General features: G+C 42.7%; 1 protein-coding gene across 5 annotated transcripts in view; it reads right to left on the bottom strand.

The window, feature by feature from the left end:
• The window catches only part of LOC143804367 (protein phosphatase 1B), a 66,818-nt gene that overhangs the window by 11,048 nt on the left and 28,765 nt on the right, over positions 1-27,005 (bottom strand). For all 5 annotated transcript variants that reach the window (XM_077282395.1, XM_077282393.1, XM_077282394.1 and 2 more), the window contains exons 2-5: positions 17,956-18,815; positions 5,667-5,784; positions 3,607-3,718; positions 522-579 (exon numbers count right to left, since the gene is read on the bottom strand). In XM_077282395.1, the coding sequence (XP_077138510.1) occupies positions 522-579; positions 3,607-3,718; positions 5,667-5,784; positions 17,956-18,801 (1,134 nt within the window). In that variant the 5' untranslated portion in view covers positions 18,802-18,815. The remainder of the gene's footprint in view (positions 1-521; positions 580-3,606; positions 3,719-5,666; positions 5,785-17,955; positions 18,816-27,005) is intronic.

Raw genomic sequence — 27,005 nt, 5'->3', positions numbered from 1 at the left:
TTTTAAGGGTATGCCCTTTAAACGGGGTGACTCCATATAGAAATTGGGAGATTGGTAACAAGGGTCCGAGGGGTGTCTCTCATTAAGGCTGCTTTCCCACATCACTGTGAAAGGTCCATGTGCTGCCCGATTTCTATAAAAAGGCACACGGACCCATAAAAGTTTCATGGATCTATTCACAAATCTGTGATACCAATCGCATCTGATTTAGAGGATTAGAAGAGGAGACTTGGTACGCCTGTGTCCTAAATGAATAAATCAGACCGCACGCTGACACTTCACAATGATGTGTGCATGTAGCCTAATTGTTAGTATGAAGTGGTACCTGTGAAGATTTATAAAAAAAGTCTCATTAAAAGGTAATATTGCAATCAGTAGTTATACCAGAGTTTTGTTTTGTTTTTTTGCAACTTATGACATTTTTATCCTTGCCATTATGAAAATCTCAGCACACACATATCCCATGGCGTGCTCGTCATGGGCTCCTGCTTACACAGGTCAGAGGTGGATACGGAACTTACCCCATCGGTCTCTCTATGTGGATTCAACCTATTATAAACATCTTCAATAACACTGCGTCTATAGAAATGATAAAAGAGAAAAAAAAAAAAAGGGTGAAAAAGAGAAAATGAACAATTCCGTAGCAGAAAATCAAGTGTACAGGGGGTTATGTCACTTCTCCCCCACATTACAACTAACTTGCATTATGCATAGGAGACCTAAAGGGAATCGGTCACTCTAGTCATGCTGTCCCAACCATGGCAGCGTGAATCAGACTAGTTGCATGAATGCAGATATTCCCTAAACCGCTCTGGCATTTCAAAGAATATAGCGTGAGCCGCCTTTTCCCAGCACTTATGGGTGATTGACAGGTCCCTTGCGAAGTACACACAATGGATAGTCCTGCCAATCTATGAGGGACACAGGGAAGAGGAGCTTCAAACTAAGTTTCCCTGAAGCACCAGAGAGTGTCTGATAAATATACCGGCTGCATTTGTGCAGACAAGCTCTGATTCATGTCAGCTGTTGGGACACCATGCACCAGCTGACAGGTTTACCTTTAAAAGTTCCCATATACCTCAGAGCCGTCAGGCATGAGCCATCTCTCCCGACTCCACCAAACATAATATGGCACTTAGTCAAGAATTCATGCGTTCAACACAGGAGAAAGCCCATGTCCGGCACTCTCAGCAACACAACTACAAGAACGCAAAAAGCTCTGGAGTTTGACATTCAACCCACTTGATACTTTGTTCTCCAGACATCTGTAAGGCCATGTTCACACTTTGCGGGTTTTACCGCGAATCCGCGGCGATTTTGATGCTGCGGGTCCGCAGCAGTTTCCATAGCGTTTACATTTACAAGAAAACCCTATGGAAACCGCAATCCGCTGTTCACATGCTGCGGGAAAAACCGTGCAGAAACGCAGCGGTTTACATTCCGCAGCATGTCACTTCTTTGTGCAGAATCGCTGCGATTCTGCACACATAGGAATGCATTGATCCGCTTACTTCCCGCATGGGGCTGTGCCCACGATGCGGGAAGTAAGCGGATAATGTGCAGATGGTACCCGGGGTGGAGGAGAGGAGACTCTCCTCCAGGCCCTGGGAACCATATTAGTGTAAAAAAAAAAAAAAAAAGAATTAAAATAAAAAATAATGATATACTCACCTCTCAGTGCTGCACGCGGCCGTCCGGTATCAGGGTTGGTGTGCGAGCAGGGCCTGAGATGACGTCGCGGTCACATGACCGTGACGTCACGAAGGTCCTTCTCGCACAGCATCTTTGGAACCGGACCGCCGCGTGCAGAGCCGAGGAGATCGGTACGTCAGAGGGCGAGTATAAACCATTTTTTATTTTTAACATTACTATTGATGCTGCATATGAAGCATCAATAGTATAGGAGTAAACCCGCAGCGGAAACCGCAAAACAAACCGCGATAAATCTGCAGGGATAACCGCAGGGGTTTTGCCCAGCAGATTTATCAAATCCACTGCAGGAGAACCCGCAGAGGACCCCGCAAAGTGTGCACATAGCCTAAGGGAGTCAGAAGGCTTTGATTATGGCATCAAATAGAGTGATTTAGAATGAAATTTAATTTGCCTTCGGACCACCCCTTTAAGCTCGGTTCGACCTGGAAACATGCTTAAAATCATAAGGCAATGCCTACTTTAAAGGGAACATGTCACCAGGTTTGGCTGATGCAAGTTACGGCCATCGCCTTTCAGGAATTATCTACAGCTTTCTATAATGCTTTAGATAAGTCCCCAGGGGGGGGGGGATGGGGAAGGGCGGTCCGATGGGTGTGGCAGGTCCTAGTCCGGCGCCTCTCATCTTCTTGCGATGCCGCCCTCCTGCTTGCTTCATGGCTGCCCATCATCGCGCTCCTGTGCAGGCGTACCTATCTGCCATGTTGAGGGTAGAGCAAAGTACTGCAGTGCGCAGGTGCCAGGAAAGGTCTGCAGTACTTTGCTCTGCCCTCAACAGGACAGATAAGTACGCCTGCGCAGGAGCGTGATGATGGGGAGCCATGAAGCAAGCAGGAGGGTGGCATCGCAAGAAGATGAGAGGTGCCGGACCAGGATCTGCGACACCCATTGGACTGGACAGCCCTGCAGGTGAGTATAATACAAGTTATTTTTCTTCTACAGTATTATAGAATGCTATAGATAAGCCCTGAAAGGTGGTGGCCGTAACTCGTATCAGCCAAACCTGGTGACAAGTTCCCTGTAAGAAAAGGGTTTCTAAACCAAAGTTGTTTTTAGGCCAGGGCTCCACGCCCATTTACTGCATTTGATAATCACCTAGGAAAACATCGCAATACATTGGTGTTTTTGTACAAGACTGCATGTGTACAGGTAATGCCTCGGCAAAATAAAAAAAAATAAAAAATTTAAATTATGTAGAATGCTTAATACAAGTAGCAAATAACTGGAGGCAGCATGTCTATCAATAAAAACTTTGAAACTTGTTTATTCCATATCCAAGACATGAGACGTATCAGCTCAATATTCGAAGCGAAACATTGCATGCCTTGGGCATGAAATAAATATTTCTCCAGGTTTTATTGATAACTGGAGGCAGCATATGTCTATCAAATCTTGGAGAAATATTTATTCCATGCCCAAAGCATGCGATGTTTCACTTCGAACATTGAGCCTTCTATTGCGCCAATATGTCTCATGTCTTGGGCATGTCAAATATTTATCCAAGTTATTTTTGCTACTTGTATTTTAGCATCCAAATGCCAGGTGATCTGGAGGTTGGCACCTGAATGGCAGATTATTTTTGTGTTTTTTTTTTCTTACAATGTATGATATCTATTAATCACAAAGCCAATGGAAAACTATACACATTTTGAAAGAGGGTTTGGTGTTCCTTTGAGACAATCCCATTAAAAAGATCATTCAAAATTTAAAAAAAAACAAAAACTTCTGGGCATATATAGATATTACTACATGGTAATAAAGTAATCATAAGCAGAGTATTTGGCTTCTGTTTGTTAATTCAGCCCTTCCATGCCTATTCAAACCTCAAAACGGAGGCCATTAGCATGATGTAAAAAACAGGACCTGACCCACAAGACATTATACACACACACTCACTTTCCAGCTAAACCACCTCCAGGTGGTAAATGTGGTATGTTCTCTGCTGATAATATGCGCATTACATGAGCGAGGTCTGGCATCCCTTCCTCCCCAGCAGTTGTCATGATTTCTAGAAGACAGACATTTGCATCTTAGATCACTTGGCTTGATCTCACAAACAGCAGAAGTGATTCCAGAGACATATACAGAACGTGCAATGCAGTAGTAAGTTATAAATGGTGTATTGTGTTTGCGCACCAACTCTAGATTTGGTCATACCAAATGGTGCAATCTATATGCATATAGGACCATCCTACCATGACCACCCCAGTCTATGTACCCTACTAAGCCAAATGGACATCATGGGGGTGAGGGGGAAAAAGGGTCTGCTGCCCGTCACGTCAAAACAAAGAAGCTGCAAAGTGTGGAGCACGGCCACAAACCACAAGAGGGTCACCCATTTATACTACGTATGCTGCCACATTGAACTGGGGATTTGAGAAGATTGCCATGGGTTTCTGATTCAGAGAAGGCATTACACAGATGGGATAAACCCTTTAAAGAGAATCTGTCAGTAGGATCAGCCCTCCTAAGCCGTCTATATGGGCATGTAGGTCATAAGACGCTGAATAAAATGATACCTTGGTATCTGTGATCCCCCGTCTTATTCCAGAGAACATCAAGTTTTTCTGATATGTAAATGAAATGTTAAGATCTATGCGTGGGATATAGACCTCCCTGATAATTTGTCTCCATAGCTTTTTTTTACCAGTGTGAGACATGAAGGTCAGGGGATCACACTGTCAGTCATTACATGTCTCACACTGGTAAAACCTCATTTCATTTGTAATAAGCTCTGGAGGCAGATTCTCAGGGAGATCTATGTCCCACCTATAGATCTTAACAGCTCGTTTACATATTAAGAAAAAAGTGAATTTCTTGGGAATAAAACATAGGATTACAAATCAAAGTGACATTTGCATTTTATTCAGCTTTCTATGACCTACCTACCCATATAAACAGCTTAGGAGAGTAGATCCTTCTGACTGATTCGCTTTGATAAAAGGTAGAAGCGTTGTTGGTAAACTTTACAGCGAGTATCTGCAGAATAAAATGGACATTTTGCACATTTCAAATCCACAGCACAGGCCAATAAATGCTGCGAATTCTTTCATCAGAAATGGATAAAAAGGAACACAGCAGTAAGAGTGAGGAATTCTGGGTTTTCTATAAGGAGGCCCTACATGAGTACAGAGAAGTACAGCATCTACCAAGTGTCAGCAGCAATCTCGGTACGTATCATGACTGAAATGTACCCCAGCTTTCCCAGTGTCAGCAGCAATCTCACTATGTATCATGACTGAAATGTACCCCAGCTTTCCTAGTGTCAGCGGCAATCCAGTACGTATCACGACTGAAATGTACCCCAGCTTTCCTAGTGTCAGCGGCAATCTCAGTATTACGACTGAAATGCACCCCAGCTTTCCTAGTGTCAGCAGCAATCTCCGTACGTATCACGACTGAAATGTACCTCAGCTTTCCTAGTGTCAGCAGCAATCTCCGTACGTATCACGACTGAAATGTACCTCAGCTTTCCTAGTGTCAGCGGCAATCTCAGTATTACGACTGAAATGTACCCCAGCTTTCCTGGAGTCAGCAACAATCTCCGCATGTACGACAACTGAAATGTACCCCAGTTTTCTCAGTGTCAGCAGCAATTTCATTATGCATGACTACTGAAATGTACCCCAGTTTTCTCAGTGTCAGCAGCAATCTCATTATGCATGACTACTGAAATGTACCCCAGCTTTCCCAGTGTCCTCCTCGCCCACTTCTCATACACTGACAGAAGCGGGTGCAGTGAAATTAAGCCCAGGGCTACTGGATAGCAGTGCAGAAAGTATTGCTTCCCTCCTGATCCTATATCTAAATAGATTAAAGACTGCTGCTCTGCACTATTGCAGGTTTAGCATTTTTTATTTCATATTGAGCATCTGATTAAGTATAGCAGTATAGTAAGGGATAGAGGGGTAAAAAGGAACAGGTCAGAAAAAAAAACAAAAAAACAACAACTGTACCTTCAATTTTCAATTCTAAATATTTATCCAGCTCGGCATCTTTCTTGATAGCTTCGTCTGAAACTTTAGGAGCATTTTGAAGACAAACCAGTACGATACTCATGTTATCACGACTTCCCTGTGGAGAGGAGAGAAATCTTAAACTTCCAGGATACACTACATCCTAAATGTTATACAAGATGGTATGGCCCCAGAACTGCTTGGGTGCTGTGGCTCTACACCACTGTGGATTGAAGGGGCGATGTTGGAAACCGTTTAGAAGCACCGAAGACCACTAGTCAAGTAAGCCGGAAAATTACCATTGACAACACTTGGCTGCTCCAGCATTAAACACAGCAACGCCGCAGCATGGAGGCAAATTCTGTCATGTATTCCTTAGTAACAGCCGTTCTCACGTTTTATGGTTGTAGATATGCCAGAGAATAATATGTCCATGGATGTCAGTGGACCCAACAGATGCTGTGTGTGTCCTTTTCAATACTAAGTTACTCCTGACAAAAATGCGTACAATAGTTAAATGGGGACACACGCAACTAAAATGGTATTATAGATGAATATGTTGAGATTATATGTCTGGTGTGTATGCCCTATGTGCACTACAAACAGCATACATTACCCACCTTGCTGCACTCACCAACAGGTAGTTCGTTTCATGACCGCAACCAACCAAAAGCAATGCCACATCTATCATGGAGACGCTTGTACATCGCATCTGGGGGTACAGAGGCCTCATAGCACGGCCGTCACTAAAGACCCCGGACTTCTACTGGTATACGAGCGTGCCAACTATCTCTAAAAGGAAAGGTGGATTATTGTGCACCACATCAGCAACCAGAATGTGCCTGGACCAGCCACTGCGAGATCTCCGACATGTGGAGTAGTCATTAGTGTTAAAGGGGTTTGTGTATAAACGTGTAAGGAAGTGAAAAACGGCAGGCACACTTACTGCAGTGTACGTATTAGAAATGCTGCACTGTTCTAGAACTGAGGCAACACCCCCCTAGCAAAGTCATTACCCCACCCCCCACACCACCCAACAGCATGTCACAAATGGAGAGAGATGTTACACGACAAATCCATCTGCGCCAGTCAAGCTTAGCAGTACAATGACCAAATAATTTAGCTGAGCACCCACTCAATCTGGGGAATCTCACCAGTGTGATCCGCCAATCTGCAAGTCATGGAGTGACTGCTAACCTTTACCTCGGAAAACATTTAAAAAACAGCAACGTCGCTGAACAATACCACATAGTCAGCATAGCAAAAAGGGATTTTCCACTTTAATATTTGCCCCGAAACGATCATATATTTAAAAAAAAAAACACCCAGCTGGCCATCACCTCTAGCAGCGCCAGGAGGCAGACCGGCTCACAGAATAATACACCTGGCACCGCTGACAGCCAGACTGCCACTTATGATGCCCGCAGTGCTCTCATCACGTTGCAGCCAATTTCCGTTTTTTCCTACCTTTCTTCCCAGAGACATAACTTATTTTTCTGTTCACATACATTGACATATGAGGTTTTTTTTTTTTTTTTTTACAAGAGACATTTTCTACTTTTGAATAACACCGTTCATTTTAACACATAGTGAACTGGAAAATAGTTAAAAAAAAATTAAAAAAAAATTAAAAATGTGGAGAAATTGTGAATAACCCTGCAATTTACATTTTGGGGGAATTGTTTTCACGATTTACATATATTGTGGTGAAAGTGACCTTGCAATATGATTTTCAATACGATTACAGTGATACCCAACATGTCCAGTATTTTATTAATTGATAGAGATATATATATATATTTGCTGTGGAGTCTCCATTTATTGGCCGATGGAGCTGTGTGATGGCTTAGTTTTTGCAGGGCGAGGTGACGTTTTTATTAGTACCATTTTTAAATAGATGTGACTGATAGATTACTACAACATTTTTGCGGAATTGTAGAGACCAAAAATAATGTAATTTTGGAGTTCTAATTTTTTTGTTTACCAACCTGGTTAATATTTTGATAGATCAGATTTTTCTGAATACGGCGATACCAAATGTGCATTTTTTTTAATACTTTTATTTTCAATGGTGGAAAGGGTTGAGTTGAATTTGTGTTTTTTTTTCCCGTATTCCCGTAAAACACTTTTTTAGCCCTCTTAGGGGGAACCACTACATATAGCAGGCCGATTTTCAAGGGATCTCTAATGACAGGCACGGGAATGACCGTCAGCTGTTATTACAACCCATCGATAACCAGCGCTCAAGTCACGGGCGCGCCAATGGCAGGAGATAATGATGCGCACGCATATCAGCATGTTAAATGCCCCTGTGAGATGGACAGAGGCATGAAACTAGTTTATCACAGACTGAGCACCGCTCCACCCACCATTGTTAGCAGCAGGTCGTGGCTGTAATACACAGCCATCATCTGCCGGATATTGGGCAGGCTCGCTGCATGAGCCCGCTCCATACATCCGCTTCCAAATGGTGCTGTACATACACAGAAGTTGTGAAGGGGTTAATTCACATCTCTTATGTACCCCCATATTCTCTTTTATGTCCAGTTTTGTCCCTTCTGCAACAATTGCAATATAAAAAAAGAACCTCTCACTAAATGTATCCTGTTGAACTAAACACATGATGCAGAGGGGAATAACTTCTTTAGTTTCCCTGCTCTGTGGAGATATTAGCAATCAAAGTATTATTCACCTAATGAGTTAACTTTAGTTAAAGGGGTATTCCCATCACCAAGATCCTATCACAATATGTAGTAGATGTAATAATAATATTAGCAAATACCTTCAATTCAACTTAGGAATCCATGGTTACGACCACTAACTGTCTATACGAGTGGTTGTAACCATGGATACCTAGGCTAATGGAGGTATTTGCTAATAAGATCCACAAAAAATAAAGATAACGCAAAAATACCACATCCCAGTAATAAAATATTCCAGTTGCAAAGCTTTATTCATTACATAGTGGGATTGAGAACAACAAAACACAAATGATCAAGTTAAAGAGAATCTGTCACCTCAAAATTCGCCTATAAGCCCTGGCCACCACCATCAGGGGCTTATCTACAGCATTGTGTAATGCTGCAGATAAGTGCCCCCCCCCCCCCCCGACGTAACCTGAAAGATAAGAAAAACAAGTTAGATTATACTCACCCAGGGGCGGTCCCGGCACTGCAGTGCGCAGGCGCTGGGCCTCTCTGACCTTTCCCAGCACCTGCCCTCAACAGGGCAGATAAAGTACGCCTGAGCAGGAGCCTCGGCAGGAAGCAAAGAAGAGGACATCACATGAAGATGGGAGGCGCCGGACCGCACCAGAACCGCCCCTGGGTGAGTATAGTCTAAGTCGTTTTTCTCATCTTTCAGGTTACAGCGGGAGAATGCTGTAGATAAGCCCGATGCCGGTGGCCACAGCTTATAGGCAAATTTTGGGGTGACAGATTCCCTTTAATATCCCATAGAGGTCTGGATTTGCTATAATACTCAAAATCAAAGTGGAAAATCAAATTCCAGGCTGATCCAACTTCAGTGGAAATGCCTGAAAGACAAGGAAATGATGCTCAGTAGTGTGTGTGGCCTCCACGTGCCTGTGTGACCTCCCTACGTCGTCTGGGCATGCTCCTGATGAGGCGACGGGTGTTTTGAGGGATTTCCTACCAGACCTGGATTAAAGGTAATCTGTCACTCCCGGAACGATTTTGATCTATTACTATGGGCATACAGGTAATAGAATGGTTAAACCAGTCTTGGCCTGTAGGTCTCATAACTGCAGAGTATATCTTGAGAAATGCATTGATAATGTTATAGGTTAATGATTTCTTCCAGGCTCCGGGGCGTGCGGTGCCTGAAACAAATCACTGTCTCCTGACTTCATTATAATGGTACCTCCCTCACATCAGCAACACACTGACCTGTTCGGGGCTGTAATCCCACACATGTGATATGCACCGTGCAGTAACGTAAACCTTGTCCGCCCTCCTGTGGGCAGTGTCTACATTGATCTTCAGCTCAGGAGAGTCTCTGCTACTACGCAGTGACTCACCGCGGCTCCGCAGAAGATCAATGCAAACACTGCCCATGAAAAATATAACCTCAAAAATGTTTTATCAAAATATACTTACAATAAAGAACCTACTGACAAGTTTCTGGTCAGACATTCCCTTTGATCAAATGTTTTGATATATTGTCGAGTGGCATTTGGTTTGACAACAGATTATTCTTCATTTTATAGATTCAACCAGGGCTGTGGAGTCAGTAAGGGTACCGTCACACAGTGCAATTTTGATCGCTACGACGGCACGATTCGTGACGTTCTAGCGATATCGTTACGATCTCGCAGTGTCTGACACGCTACTGCGATCAGGGACCCTGCTGAGAATCGTACGTCGTAGCAGATCGTTTGAAACTTTCTTTCGTCGCTGGATCTCCCGCTGTCATCGCTGGATCGTTGTGTGTGACAGCGATCCAGCGATGCGTTCGCTGGTAACCAGGGTAAACATCGGGTTACCAAGCGCAGGGCCGCGCTTAGTAACCCGATGTTTACCGTGGTTACCAGCGTAAAAGTAAAAACAAACAAACCGTACATACTCACCATCTGATGTCCGTCAGGTCCCTTGCCGTCTGCTTCCTGCTCTGACTGAGTGCCGCCGTACTGTGAGAGCAGATCACAGCAGTGACGTCACCGCTGTGATCTGCTCTCACTTTCCGGCCGGCAGACAGTCAGAGCGGGAAGCGGACGGCAAGGGACCTGACGGACATCAGATGGTGAGTATGTACGGTTTGTTTGTTTTTACTTTTACGCTGGTAACCACGGTAAACATCGGGTTACTAAGCGCGGCCCTGCGCTTAGTAACCCGATGTTTACCCCTGGTTACCCGGGGACTTCGGCATCGCTCCAGCGCCGTGATTGCAAAGTGTGACCGCAGTCTACGACGCTGGAGCGATAATTATACGACGCTGCGACGTCACGGATCGTGCCGTCGTAGCGATTAAAATGGCACTGTGTGACGGTACCCTAAGCCACAGTTGCGACTCCGACTCCTGGATTTTATCAGGTTCCGGCTCCGACTCCTTCATAAATGGCCAATTCGTAACAATAAATTTACTGTTGTAAAATATTAACATCGTGCTTATTCAGTTTCTCACCATCATATACCGTATTTTTTGGACTACAAGACGCACTTTTTTCCCAAAAAATGTTAGGGGAAAATGGGGGTGCGTCTTGTAGTCGCAATATACTTACAAATCATGCGGCATCGGTCCCGATGCAGCCTCCCTTCCCATGCTGGTGCGGCTGTGCTGCGGGGCTGTGGCAGCGGCTCTCTGGGCTCAGTGGGGGATCCAACGGCATTTCGTCAAAGCCCGGAGGCCCCCCGCTCATCCATTAATGGCATGTTGCGGTGGCCTCAGAGAACATGGGCGCCGGGAAAACGGCCGCCGGGCCGGCGCACGCTCAGATTCAAATCTCATCAACGAGATCTGAATCTGAGCGTGCGCCAGCCCGGCGGCCATTTTCCCAGCGCCCATGTTCTCGGAGGCCACCGCAACATGCCATTAACGGATGAGCGGGGTCCTCTGGGCTGACGAAATGCCGTCTGATCCCCCACTGAGCCCAGAGAGCCGCTGCCACAGCCCCTGCCCCGGAGCCCAGCCCAGCCACTGCCCCAGAGCCCAGAGCCTCCACCCCTGCCCAAGCACAGAGCACCAGCCTGGGATGGGATTTCCTGGAGGCCAACGCACCAGCCTGGACCACCGAAAGACCCCTGTGACCACTTTTCCACCTGTGCCGATCCCTTCACTGGTAAGCTGAATTCGGACTGTAAGGCTATGTGCACACGTTCAGGATTTCTTGCAGAAAATTCCTGAGAAAAACCTGAAATTTTCTGCAAGAAATCTGCATGCGTTTTTGCCGCGTTTTTTTCCGGACATTTCCCAATGCATTTTACAGTGGGAAATCCGCAAAATTAATGAACATGCTGCGTTTACCGCGATGCGTTTTTTTCGTGGAAAAAAAACGCATCATGTGCACAAAACATGCGGAATTCATTTAAAGGGAACCTGTCACCCCGTTTTTTCCGTATGAGATAAAAATACTGTTAAATAGGGCCTGAGCTGTGCATTACAATAGTGTATTTTGTGGACCCCGATTCCCCACCTATGCTGCCAAAATACGTTACCAAAGTAGCCATTTTCACCTGTCAATCAGGCTGGTCTGGTCAGATGGGCGTGGTGTCTTCCCCCAGATCTTGCTTAGTTTTCCGTTGGTGGCGTAGTGGTTTGCGCATGCCCAAGGTCCCGAATCCCCTGCACAGGGGAGGGAAAAGAGCGCGATCTGCGCTATTTCCCTGGTGATCGGTGGACGCGGCCATCTTCCTGTGGCCGCGCGTGCGCAGATGGAGCGCTCTGCTGCCCGGGGCTTCAGGAAAATGGCCGCGGGATGCCAAACGTGCGCAGATGGAGATCGCGGCGGCCATTTTCCTGAAGCCGAGATGCGAACTCTGCTTCAGGAAAATGGCCGCCGCGATCTCCATCTGCGCACGCGCGGCATCCCGCGGCCCGGGACCTTGGGCATGCGCAAACCACTACGCCACCAACGGAAAACTAAGCAAGATCTGGGGGAAGACACCACGCCCATCTGACCAGACCAGCCTGATTGACAGGCGAAAACGGCTACTTTGGTAACGTATTTTGGCAGCATAGGTGGGGAATCGGGGTCCACAAAATAAACTATTGCAATGCACAGCTCAGGCCCTATTTAACAGTATTTTTATCTCATACGGAAAAAACGGGGTGACAGGTTCCCTTTAAATGATGGGATGCGTATTGTATGCTGTTTTTTTTGCGGTTTTATATAGTTTTTATCGGGAAAAAAAACACGAAAAATCAGCAACGTGTGCACACAGCCTAAGACGTACCCCCATTTGAAACTTTTTTTTTTTCTCCTTATTTTTATTCTGAAAATTTGGGGTGCGTCTTATGGTCCGGTGTGTCTTATAGTCCGAAAAATACGGTAAGTAATCAGACCACTTAGAGCAAAAACTATATTTTTTAGAATACAATTAGAATATAGCAAATAACTTTTCTAAACTCTTGTAAGTAAATATGCAATAAACACTGTTATGCAGTTAATCAGAAGAAATCTATAAATTTGTCCTCAGAAAAAGTATTGCCTCTGTCAGATCCTCCTTCATGGATGCCCTCAAATCTGATCTAATTATTTTGAGAGCAGAGAACAACCTCTCTACACTAACTTGGGTTGGTGGCAAAGCAGTAACCACTCAGGCAACATCTCTGACAATGTCAGGATACAGAGGAATCGCTTGTTGCACTGTTATTTTTGATGAACGGTCAAATTTCTCAATTTCTTTTAGTGTACATGAAAAATTCTGCTGAAATGTACTGGCTGTGCTCTTTGATGGGGATGACTTCTTCTATGCGGGAACGCTTTGCACGGTCCTTGTGATCCAAATATTTTTCAAAATTAAATTATTCATCAGTTGATGAGGGTGAAGATGTGGCAGGACGACCAAATTCTTCTTGTTCCTCCTGACTGTTCTGCAACCCTTTCATCCTTACTGCTATTTCAAACAGAGCTTCTTTTCCTTTAGTTAGCTGTTGATCATCTACAAGAATCCGATGCATTGGGTCTACATAAACAGCTGCCAAAAGAATGTTATTTTGTAATAGTAGCTCCTCTCTCCGTTTCATTGATGTAGCAATGCCACTTGCAATTAACCCTCCTCTTTGGGGCAGGCGAAACATCAGGTTCTTCCACTCCTTTAAAAAATTACAAGCAGAGGGCTTAACTCCAGGTATTTTCTTAGTCACTGTAAATGGGTGCTCTAGCAATTTTTTCAGCTCAGTCACCTGATTCCACTGACTTTCATTTAGCGTCAGTTGAGGGTTAGCCATGTCTAAAAGAAAGGTTTTCAGTTCAACCAAGCGCTGAATCATTAAAGGGACTCTGTCACCTGAATATGGAGGGAACAATTTTCAGCCATAGGGGCGGGGTTTTCGGGTGTTTGATTCACCCTTTCCTTACCCGCTGGCTGCATGCTGGCTGCAATATTGGATTGAAGTTCATTCTCTGTCCTCCATAGTACAAGCCTGCCTAAGGCAAGATTGCCTTGTGCAGGCATGTACTACGGAGGACAGAGAATGAACTTCAATCCAATATTGCAGCCAGCATGCAGCCAGCGGGTAAGGAAAGGGTGAATCAAACACCCGAAAACCCCGCCCCTATGGCTGAAAATTGTTCCCTCCAAATTCAGGTGACAGAGTCCCTTTAAGTACTGCCCCATCGTGTGGCTTGATCAATTGCCCCTTTTCCAGCACGTCTCTTCAAAATTGAGTCAACTTTAGGGGTTCTGGCAACAGTAGCCAATTTTCTCACCTTGCCAATCAGTGCAGCAGCATGTCCTTCTTGCAGACTGTCTTATAGCCAGCTGTAGCGTATGCACAACACAGCGCATGTGATGAATGAAAGAACGTATTGACACAATTTCAACAAGATCATCTAAACTATCATGTTGCTATTCATCTGAAGCAACTTCAGTTTGCTCCTTAGTTACAATACTGTGTTCTTCTATTTCAAACATGTCTGTGGACCCAGAATGTTCTTCTAGCTGCTGGTGACCATCATTACTCTCATTCATTAGTTTAATAGTACTTATCATATTTGAAGAATTGTCAGTTACGACAGAAAGAACTTGCTCTTTTTTAAGTTCATAGTCTTGCAGAACCTCTCTTTTGTTTAAAAGCTTCTTCGATTACTAATTTTCTAATTCTCTCTCCAGAGAAACACCAAGCTTGCGGGCCATTTCCCCATTCAGACACATAAAAGCTGGTCGTGAAAATAATGAAATAGGCACACAAGCTCTATGATCTGTTTTTTAAATGTATCTACTGTCATTGTCACAGTAACTTTGTCACTGACAAAATATCTTGCAACTGATGGCTGCAAAGTTCTCTGCTCCTTTGTTTGGCTGGAAGAGCTGGGCACTGGTTCATTGGTTTGGATGCAGTCTCATCCACTGCTTTCAGTACTTCTGGATGAAAGCGCTGTAAATGTTTCTTTAGATTAGAAGCTCTGGTAGGAGCATTTTTATCTTTGCCTGAATATGCACTGATCTTGGCTTCACAGCATTTGTTTTCGTCTGGATCATTTGTCATACACTGACAGACATAATGTTTTCTATCTTGAGTGATGGTGAAATGTTCAAATACAGCTGATTTAATGTGACGCTTCTTTGACATTCTCAGGTTTTTAATTCTGCATTCACAATCCAAATGACAATTGTACAAAATTATTGCCAGGTCGTACAAGTGATATAGTGGTCAGTAATACTGTTATTCCTCATGTACTCACAGTTAACTGATGCAAAGTTTGTTGAAAGGATAATACTTCTTACAGTCTTCCTCTTCTGAGTAGCAGCTGTGAGATGCTTGGAAGACGCACACCTAGTAAACATCTAGTCTAGAGGAGGAGCTTTACTACTAAGAATTTGCAACACATTTTCACTGTCAGTTTCATACATTGTAAGTAGGGGGGTTGGGGCACCATGAGGTTAACCAAGTATAAGATTAGATAAGGGCAGTGGAGAACAGTGACACACAAGAAGTAAGAAATGTCTATCTCCAGCAGAACTGCTTATCACTGTTGTTCATAGTTTGATAGAACATATATTTGAGTAACATTTATAAAATTCATATGAAAGTTCAATTATGAAATATTAATACATTTTTTTTTTAAAGCTGGAGTCGGTATATTTCTACCGACTCCAACCAAAACTAACTCCGACTCCAACGCCCTGGATTCAACATATTATGCAGCACTTCTGTCCCTATGATATTTCAAACAGGAGGCAGGTGACTGAAAAATCAGTGACCTGAAAAAGAATCACAGGAGGCTGTGGTGGGGGAGAAAAGATCATTCCCCCTAGGTCCGCCCCGATGCACAGAGATCATTAGAAGAAGACTTTATTTTCAGTTTTGTGTTAATGATATGCCCGTCTCCTAAGGCGGGGTTCATGTATGTGGTGCTCTGAATTATATAGTCATAATGCAGACTGCCGACAGGTCACTGCTCTCAGTGACCCACCCGCTAGTTTGCATAATGAATACCATCACATACGGAAAAATAATTTAAAAAAAACAAAAAAAAAAACAAAAAAAAACACACGCTTCTGCAGTCAGGTGCCAGCCGTGGCACCTGTGGCAGCTGCATAGTCGCTTGTGAACTTTGCACTTATTCACTTCTGCAGATTTACTCGATCGAGGTGAAAAAAAAAATCATTCTGAAAATGGCGCCTGCGCAATAGCAGGTATGGGTTTGTATAGAAATCTGATAGCTGCTGTTGCACAAGCGCCGGTGACACCATCTTGCTGTTTAAGAAAAAAAAAAAAAAAAGTCCACCAAGATGACGCCACCCGCGCAGTAGCAGCTCCAGGAGATCGCGGACAAATTCTATTGCGCATGCGGCGCTATCTTGGTGGAGGACACTTTCTTCTCCAGCAAAATGGCGCCTGTGCAAGAGCAGCTATCGGATCTTTATACAAACCCATAACTGCTACTGCGCAGGCACAGCGGGCACCATTTTCAAAATGACTTTTTTTTAACCTTGCTCAAGTAAATCTGCAAAAGGGAATAAGTGCACAGTAACCATGCGATTATGCTGCAGTCTGCATTACCTAATCAGAGCACTACATACATGAATCCCGCCTTAGGACATGGGCATAACACAAAACTAAAAATAAAGATTAAGAAAAAGCCACAAGACAGATATCAACCAAGGTATCACTTTATTCCGTATAACAGCGCCGACCTGACTGTGTGTAGGTTAATATGCACAACCCTGTTGACAGGTTCCCTTTTAACAACCATTGATTGGATTCTCTGCTGGTATCAATATAATCAGCATAACAGCTCCATTATGAGCAATACTGCAGTATTTTTTTTTTTTTACCCCCAACCTGGAGTGGTATCACTATCTGCTCACTGCCCACAGTAATATACTTACCAGCTCCAGCCTTCTGACCATATCACTTTCAGATCTATACAATCACATAGAAGGGTCTTCAGCAGACGTCACAATGTAGCACAAGGTAAGTAAAGCATAGACAACACTTTTCTTAATTACTGCCAAGCAAACTATACGTGATTTTTTTTTTTTTTTTAAATAGAGTTTCGGCTTGTAATTTTTTAGATATGTGCTTGATGTCAGTGGCTAGAAATGCATGTTAACATGAAGGACAAACATGTACAAGACGTCATTTCTATCGATTTTAAGAAGATTGCCTTCATCCAGACACATCATGCAGACATCTTGAAATACATGTGAATAGGGATTATGTAATCCTGTCCAAGTGCGTCAGGAGATGTTCCATGAAAAGCCCCACTATAGAGCACTATACTATACACTAGTATACTATACTATAGAGTACCTGCACAAAAGTGGTATCATTAAAAACGTCAGCTCGGCATGCAAAAAATAAGCCCTCACCCGACCCAAGATCCCGAAAAATGTAAACGCTACGGGTAACGGAAAATTGTGTTTTTTGGTTTTGTTTTTATTTTTCAGCAAAGTTTAGAATTTTTTTCTTTACTTAGATAAAAAATAACTTAGACATGTTTGGTGTCTATGAACTCGTAATGACCAGGAGAATCATAATGGCAGGTCAGTTTTAGCATTTAGTGAACCTAGCAAAAAAGTCAAACAAAAAACAAGTGTGAGATTGCACTTTTTTTGCAATTTCACCGCACTCGGAATTTTTTCCTCTTTTCTTGTACAAGACATGCAAAAACTAATGGTGAGGTTAAAAAGTACAACTTGTCCTGCAAAAAACAAGTCCTCACATGGCCATATTGACGGAAAAATAAAAAAAAGTTATGGCTCTGGGAAGGAGGGGAGCGAAAAAAGAAAAACGCAAAAACGAAGAAGGGCTGCATCTTGAAGGGGTTAAAAGTACTATCCCATTAATATTTATCAACAATACACAGGATAGAGCTATAATCTGTGGGTTTCCACTGCGTCAATACTCCCATTCTTATGCTCAGAGGTTGAATCCTATGTGGGAAAATTACTGCTAGTCCTTCATGCTACGAGTTTGTGTGTTGGGTGGGGCCCTCAGCGATTACACATTAACTATACTATGGACAGATGATAAAAGGGGTGTTACATAAACCGCTAAACAACCAGACACACTGATGATGGTAGAAGCAAATAAACAAAAAAAACAAGACTGTAGTTTCATTTAGGACCATCTTTGCACACATCTTTCTCTTGTCACTCACCTTATGTAAACAGGTGTCCACTACAGAATTGCACACTTTCTCGAGGTCATCTGTGAGCTGAAGCCTATAGTCGACAAATTCACAAAGCTCTTCATTGCTCATGACATCCCAAATGCCGTCGCAGGCTAGAATTATAAACTCATCATCTTCTGCTCGTACAATCTCGTACACCTCAGGCTCGGGAGAGACAAGCTGCTCGGTAGGACCCTTGCCATCGACACACTTGTAGTCATAGTCCCCGAGAGCACGAGAAACTGCTAACGATCCATTGACGCGCTGGATCATGACGCTGCCGCCAGCATTTTGAATCCTTTCTTTCTCCCTCGGATTGCAAGGTTTGTGATCCTGTGTGGAAAAGCAAACTTGTCCACTCCTATACAACACAGACCTAGAATCCCCACAGTTGATGAAATACACATGGCTTGGTGAAATAAGGACGGCCACAGCAGTAGAGCCACTTCGGTCCATGCCATTCCTTAAATCTGCAAAGTTGCGCATATACTCGTCAATTTTTAAAAATCCAGTTCGTATGCCACTTTTAACATTTTCTACAGAAGGTTCCACGTTGGACCCTGACATTTCAGTCGCCCTGAAGTCCTCATTATCTGTTATATGCTCTAACAAGTGTGACGAGCAGTAATTTGCAACACGAGATCCAGCATGGCCGTCATAAACAGCAAAAAAGGACCAGTCTTCCAGGCCAGGAGGGATCCCCACCACAGCGGTGTGAGCGTCTTCCATTTCGACGCGCCAGCCCTGCATGCTGCTGAGTCCATATCGCAAACCATTTCCGGCTCCGTGAGCGTTGTGTTTCTCTGTTTTAGGTTTGTCCAAAAATGCCCCCATGATCAGTAATTAGCCTGCAGAGAGAAAAAAAAGGCAAAAAGGGTCAAATAACACTAGATAAAAATAAATAAGGTTACTTTTAGAAAATCTCAGTCATTGGTGTCTGGATCCCAAATCCTGCCAACATCCTCCACTTTTAAAAGAATAGATTGTGCAAATTGATACAGTAAATCCATGACCAGATGTGGTGACTCATGATGCAGGTTTCACATCAAAAATCTGCAGGAAGGTATAGTATAATACATGTGGATGGTGCTCTAAAGTGCTATTTACAAACAAACAAAAAAAAAAAAAAACACAGGGGGATATTTAACCCCTTTGTGACACTGGATGTTCCAGTACGTCCTATTTTGAGGTGTGTTCACGCAAATGGACGTTACGGTAAGTGATAGCCGAGACCCTGCAGTCCTAGCCAGGAGTTGAGCCCGCACCATTCCCACCTGTTTATACCCTCTAAATGCTGTGATCAATAGCGATCTCAGCATTTAGAAGGCAGCGGAGAGGGAAAGCACACTCCCTCGTCCGATCAACACCCCAGCAACATCATCGCAAAAACCCCATCATTGTCATGGCAATTCCCAGATCCGTGTGTGGTTCCACCATTACTCCAAAGCAACATGCTCGCTGCCTTGGGGTCATACTTGACTCCGAGCTTTCATTCACCCCCCACATCCGATCACTGGCTCGCTCTTATCTGCATCTCAAAACATTTCTAGAATTCGCCCTTTTCTTACTTTCGACTCTGCAAAAACTCTTACTGATTCACTTATTAATTCTCGTCTGGACTATTGTAACTCTCTACTAATCGGCCTCCCTCTTACCAAACTCTTCCTCCTCCAATCTGTCCTGAATGCTGCAGCCAGGATCATATTCCTCACCAACCGTTACACCGATGCCTCTACCTTGTGCCAGTCATTACACTGGTTACCCATCCACTCCAGAATCCAGTACAAAACTACTACCCTCATCCACAAAGCACTCCATGGCTCAGCACCACCCTACATCTCCTCTCTGGTCTCAGTCTACCACCCTACCCATGCCCTCCGCTCCGCTAATGACCTCAGGTTAGCATCCTCAATAATCAGAACCTCCCACTCCCATCTCCAAGACTTTACACGTGCTGCGCCGATTCTTTGGAATGCACTACCTAGGTTAATATGATTAATCCCCAGTTTTAAGCGTGCCCTAAAAACTCATTTGTTCAGACTGGCCTACCGCCTCAACGCATTAACCTAACTATCCCTGTGTGGCCTATTAAAAAAAAATAAAATTATATATATATATATATATATATATATATATATATATATATATATATATATATATATATATATATATATATATATATATATATATATATATATATATATACACACACATACACCATAATCAGGTTCCTCGCATCATTTTCTCATACACTTTATGCAGTTAATAGCCCTTTGTGTCTGTACTGTTACATACTTAGGCTGTTAACTGGTTCATGCAGCTTTACATGAACACCCGAGCCTTACACTATGGCTGGTCCGAACAACAAAAGCAATTGTTACCATCCACCTCTCGTGTCTCCTCTTTTCCTCATAGTTTGTAAGCTTGCAAGCAGGGCCCTCACTCCTCTTGGTATCTATTTTGAACTGTGATTTCTGTTATGCTGTAATGTCTATTGTCTGTACAAGTCCCCTCTATAATTTGTAAAGCGTTGCGGAATATGTTGGCGCTATATAAATAAAAATTATTATTATTATTAAATGACAACCGCTGGGTCACCCAGCTATGGTGGCCTGCTAAGACCATGCCTGCAGGTTGGTCCAAAAAGCAATCAGTAGAAAGGTATAACGCATTGCAATGGCGGTACATAGAAATGCATTATACCAGTGATCAGAGTAAGAAAAAGTCCCACAGACTAAGTGAGTGAACAAAAAAAATTATACCAATAAATACCTTTATTTATGTAAAGCAAAACAAACAAAAAAAACACATTTGCTCTTGCTGTGTCCAGAAAGACTAGACATGCATACCTGTCATACTCGTTAACCCCTTCAATTAAAAAAAATTTTGTTGTTTAAATAAAATGTGGCAAAAAACTGCTTTTTCATCACACCACCGAACAAAAAGTGAATTAAAACGCGATCAAAAAGACAAAATGTAAGTAAAAATGGCATCACTGAAAACAATCTTGTCCCACAAGAAAAACCAGCATACAGATCCATCAGGAGAAATAGAAGTTCTAGCTCTCAGAATATAGAAGATGCAAAACACCAATATAAACATAAAAACAATTTTTGTTATTATTCGGTAAAAGAGGCAAAACATAAAATAAAAAGATACAAATGTGGTATCGCTGTAATCATACTGACCTAAAGAATTAAGCATTATCAGTTTTACCACACTGTAAGGCTATGTGCACACGTTCAGGATTTCTTGCAGAAACTTCCTGAGCAAAACCAGACATTTTCTGCAAGAAATCCGCATGCGTTTTTTTCTGGAGCTTCCCAATGCATTAAATAGCAGGAAAACCGCGAAAAATCAGCAAAATTAGTGAACATGCTGCGTTTACCATGATGCATTTTTTTCGCGGAAAAAAAAACGCATCATGTGCACAAAAATTGCGGAATGCATTCTAAATGATGGGATGCATAATGTATGCGTTTTTATAGCGAAAAACGAGGAAAAAAAATGTGCAACGTGTGCACACAGCCTAAAGGTCATTAAAGGGAACCTGTCATTCTGTAATGCTGTAGATAAGCCCCCGATGTATCCTGAAAGATGAGAAAAAGGTTAGATTATTCTCACCCAGGAGCGGTCCGGTCCGTGGCCTCCCATCTTCTTACGATGACGTCCTCTTCTTGTCTTCACGCTGCAGCTCCGGCGCAGGCATACTTTGTCTGTCCTGTTGAGGGCAGAGCAAAGTATTGCAGTGCGCAGGTGCTGGGCCTCTCTGACCTTTCCCGGCGCCTGCGCACTGCAGTACTTTGCTCTGCCCTCAACAGGACAGATAAAGTACGCCTGCGCCGGAGCCGCAGCATGAAGACAAGAAGAAGACATCACATGAAGATGGGAGGCGCCGGACCCGGACCGCACCAGAACCGCCCCGGGTGAGTATAGTCTAGCTCGTTTTTCTTATCTTTCAGGTTACAGCAGGGGCTTATCTACTGCATTACAGAATGCTGTAGATAAGCCCGATGCCGGTGGCCACAGCTTATAGGCAAATTTTGGGGTGACAAATTACCTTTAATATCCCATCATAGAGGTCTGGATTTGCTAGATGGGAGGCCCGGGACCGGACCGCAACGCCCATTGGATCAGACCGCCCAGGTGAGTATAATCTAACCTGTTTTTCTTATCTTTCAGGTTACATCGGGGGCTTATCTAAAGCATTAAAGAATGCTGTAGATAAGCCCCTGATGCTGGGTGGGCTTAGCTCATCTTCGATTTTAGGGGTGAGTTTCCCTTTAAAAAAAAAAAAAAAATGTATGTATGTATGTATGTATGTATGTATGTATGTATGTATGTATGTATGTATGTATGTATGTATGTATGTATGTATGTATGTATATATAATTATATGTGACAAATGTTATGTTGCAAATAAAAGCTTCAACTCGATACACAAAAAAAGCAAGTCCCCACTCACGTCTGTCATCCGTCAATGGAAATATAGGGGGTTTTCATGTTACAAAAAGCACCAAGCCTCTGGAAAAGCGCTATGGCTCCTCACCCACCAAAAGAAATCCAGTGAATTCTGGACTCCTAAACCAAAATGCCCCCCTTTTTCCTGAGCCCCAGTGTGCCAAGAGCATAGTCAGACAGCCGTATTGCTTGGGTGAGGATTGCATTGCATCTTCTCTCCTGACTTGAGCGTGACAGCATGTTTTGCTATGCATCTGATGGCCAGACTAAGGTTTGCGATGCGATCCCTGTGCGAGTAATACAGCTGCCCCACTGCGCCTTCATACACATTTAGGCCTCTTTCACACTCCCGTCTTTCCGTTTCCGTCACAATGCATCGTTTTGCGAAAAAAATGCAAATGTTTCTGCTGGATCCGTTTTTTTCTCATAGACTTCTAGCTCTTAGGGGCTCTGTATATGGAGTCTGCAAACCATTCTAGAAAAATCTGTGCAGGAGGCAAAGAGCGCTCTATCCCGTTCCAGTCTCGCTGCGTGGCTAAGCAGTACTGTACAGCCACATATGGAGTATTTCTACATACAGCAGAAATTGTGTGAACACCACGTTTACCCATTTCCCAGTGTGCGCAACAAACTGAGGTCCATTTTTTTCCTATTGGCCCTTATAAAAATTAGACTTGGAGCTAAAGCAACATTTTAGCAGTAAAATGTAATAGTCACTGCTCAATGGTATAAAACCCTGTGAGGCACATGTGGTGTCAACATGCTCACTGCACCCCCAGATGACTTAATTGAGGGGTGTACTTTGTAAAATGGGCTCGTATATGGGGGGGGGGGGGGAGAATATCTGACAGGGCTGTGGAGTCTGTGTTCATTTTGGTGGACTGACAAAATATAATAAAATTGGGTGCAGTAGTTCAATGTAGATTGTGGAGTAATTTTTTTCATAAATTTGGGAAAGTTATGAAATGTCCTATAAATGCATGTTCTGTTCCTGATCTAAGCTTTCAGTTGAGATAAATCTGTGCTGCACTTTCTATACATGATTATTAGTGAGGCAGTGCTGCGGGGTTGGAGTCGTGAGTCAGGGAAATTGAGGAGTCGGAGGTTTGGCTTACCGACTCCACAGCCATGGTTTCTGCTCTTCTGGCACCTCAGGGGCTCTGGTTTTGAGGGTTCCATGTCAACATTGGCATTCTAGCAAAATCAGAACCCCAATATGGCACTTCATCCTTTCTGAACTTTGCCTCAAAAGTAGACCACTTATGGGGGTATTGGAGTAATTAGGAGAAATTGGGCAGCAGAGTGTACAGTTCATTTTCTCATATTGTTTTTAATTTTCAAAATGGATTTTAATGGAAGAAAAGTCTTCATGACAACTTGATATATTTTATTATTATTTTTATTTTTTTTAAATAAAATAGGATGTTAAACTGATTGTTTTCTTTTCAGGAAATAGCTTGTTATTTTATAACAGTTTACCGTATATATATATTTTTTAATTCGTTAACAGTTTATATTTGATTTAAAAAAAAAAAAAAGGGGTAGATGCGGGATAAATTATTCCTCTACCACCTACTTTCATTAATCTTCCCCCCTTCTGAGAGAGGGCTATATAAAAGGAGCAAAGTTCATTGTTACATACACCTGAAGAAAGCTATAAGCAGCAGAAATGCATTGTGTATAAAAGGTTTTTATTATTTTAAACTGGTGCAAATACATTTTATACAAGAAACTTTAAAAGTTTTCATCTTGACTCAACTTGGTGGAAAAAAAAACACAACACCACTCCCCGGCTTTCTACCTTGGTATTCACGCTGTGGGAAACCCTTGTAAGGAGCCTATTCCCACCCCACCAGGTCATCGCAGTTTCTTGCAAATTCAACCAACCATACCCAAGAGGGAGTCGTGCCTCTGGCTATGATTCTGCTGCGGATTTTTCCGCAGTGCAAAAAGTACTGCGGATTTATCGCGTTTTTTTGTGCAGTTTCCACTGCGGTTTTAGACACCTGCGGGTGTTTAACATGGAGCAGGTGCCAAACCGCTGCGGATACCGCACAAAGAATTGACATGCTGCGGAATGTAAACCGCTGCGTTTCCGCACGTTTTTTTCCGCAGCATGTGCACAGCGTTTTTTGTTTTCCATAGGTTAACATAGTACTGTACACCACATGGAAAACTGCTGTGGATCCGCAGCGTCCAAAAACGCTGCGGATCCGCAGCAAAAAACGCAAAGTGTGCACATAGCCTCTGACTGCACAACCTTGTAGATTGTGAGTCCTTGCGGGCAGGGTCTGCTCTCCTGTCACTTGGTAACGTGTTTTGTTCAAGATTATTGTATTTTTCTTTTTTGTTATGCATACCCCCTTTTCACATGTAAAGCTCCATAAAATAAACTGTGTCCTTAATAAATTACCCCATCAGGTGATCAGGTGAGCAATTTTCTAACTCACTTTTCCATTTGATCACATCTTACTACGCTTAGATAGCACCACAATTTTTCTCCTTTAGGACTACTCAACCATTGGTTGGAAGAGGGAAGAAGAAAAAAAAAAAAAAAAAAAAAGTAATTTTCAATTGACTCTGCTCAATGTTTTACAAATTTGTTAAAACGCTTGAGGGTTAAAAATGCTCACTACCCCCCTAGATGAATTCCTCAAGAAAGTGTAATTTCCAAAATAAGGTCACTTGTGAGGATTTCTGCTGCTTGGCACATCAGGGGCTCTCAAAATGGGACCTAGCAGCCGCAATCTATTACGGCCAAAAATGCAAGCCCTGCCTTGCACCCAAGCAGTAGTTCCCCCCAAGATATTGCACAACAAATTGTGGTGTCTATTTTCTCCTGCTACCCCTTTGAAAATTAAAAATATATGGCTAATGCAACATTTTTGCAGGAATAATGTATTTTTTCATTTTGAAGGCTCAAGAATAAAAAAAAAAAAAAAAAAAAAAAATGTACACCCCACCTCTAAATTTCTTGAAGGGTGCAGTTTAAAAAAGTAAATAAAATAAAAAAAAATGGGGTCACTGTTTAAGCACATCAGGGGCCCTGCAAACGTAACGTGGCATTTGCCATCGGTTCCACACAATTTTGAAATCCAAAAGTCAAACTGTGTTCCTTTCCTTCCGAGCACTGCGCCCAAACAGTTTTTCCACCACAATAATGGTTTATATTTTTACAAATTGTACTGCCCATTTTCTCCTATTACCCTTGTGAAAATGAAAAAATTAAGGCTAAAAATAATTTTTTGAGGGGGGGGGGGGGGGGGGGGAGAGGGGGATTTTTACATTTTCATTTATTTCTTCCACATTGCTTTAAATCCTGTGAAGAACCTAAAGGATTAATACTTTTCTTGAATATGGTTTTGAGCACTCTGAGGGGTGCAGTATTAAGTCACTTCAAATGTGATGTGTTACCTAAAAAAAAAAAATAGGTTTTGTAAATTTTGTAAAAAAAAAAATTAATTAAAAATTGGTGATTAATTTTATAGCCCTTGTAACAAAACAATGTTTAAAAAATTATGCTCATGTTAAGTAGACATGTGGTGTTATTAATTTTGTGTGACAATTTTGGTTTAAGGGCACAAGAATAAAAAAAAGCTTGAAAATTAAGAAATTTTCATTGTCAAATTTTAGATATTTTCATAATTAAATTCAAGTCATATCAAAGTTTACCAGTAACATGAAGTACAATACGTCACAAAAAAAAATTTCAGAATCACTGGGATATGTTGAATTATTCCATAGTTATTGCCTCAATGTAAAACTAGTCAGAACTGTAAGGCTATGTTCACACAGTGCAGATTATTTGCGGTTTTTTAGCGTTTTTGCGCTATAAAAACGCTATAAAACCGCAAATAATCTGCATACATTAAGCATCCTATCATTTTTAATGAAATCCGCAATTTCTGTGCACATGATGTGCGTTTTTCCGCATGAAAAACGCATTGCGGTAAAAAACCGGACATGCTCATTAATTTTGCGTTTTTTTCGCGGTTTTCCCACTGTCTAATGCATTGGGAAACGTTTGGGAAAAACCGCGTCAAAACCGCGCAAAAAACGCGCTAAAAACGCATGCGGTAATCCGGCAGAAATGTCAGGATTTTCACAGGAATTTTCTGCATCAATTCCTGAACGTGTGTATGGGGCCTTAAATTCAGCCTGGTAAGGAAGGTGAAAACAGGCTCGGGGCTTAAGAGGTTAAAGGGATTTTTTTTAGCCATTTTCAGAAAGTGTCTGCTTGATAGAAAACCCTACCAACTTTCTTGGTTGGATAGCTTGTTGGGACCAGGTGTCATGACATCCTAATCACTCAGGCTTAGATGACTGATATCATCGGAGCAGTGGGGTATTCTAGCGCTATCGCTTCCAATTTTAATTTAAATACCTATTGTCTTCACTTAAAAAACTGATGATTATATCCACAATATGCTCCTTAGGCTGTGTGCACACGTAGCAGATTTTTCACGGGTTTTTTTCGCTAAAAAAAACGCTCACATTAAGCAATTTATTCTATTTAATAGAATGCAATGTGCATTTTTTCTGCACATGCTGCGTTGTTTTCCTGAGCGGAATTGCAC

Source organism: Ranitomeya variabilis, chromosome 2, assembly GCF_051348905.1.
Source record: "Ranitomeya variabilis isolate aRanVar5 chromosome 2, aRanVar5.hap1, whole genome shotgun sequence".
Classification (NCBI taxonomy): Eukaryota; Metazoa; Chordata; class Amphibia; order Anura; family Dendrobatidae; genus Ranitomeya; species Ranitomeya variabilis.
Note: the sequence above shows the minus strand (reverse complement) of the source record. Positions and strands in the feature narration are given on the sequence as shown.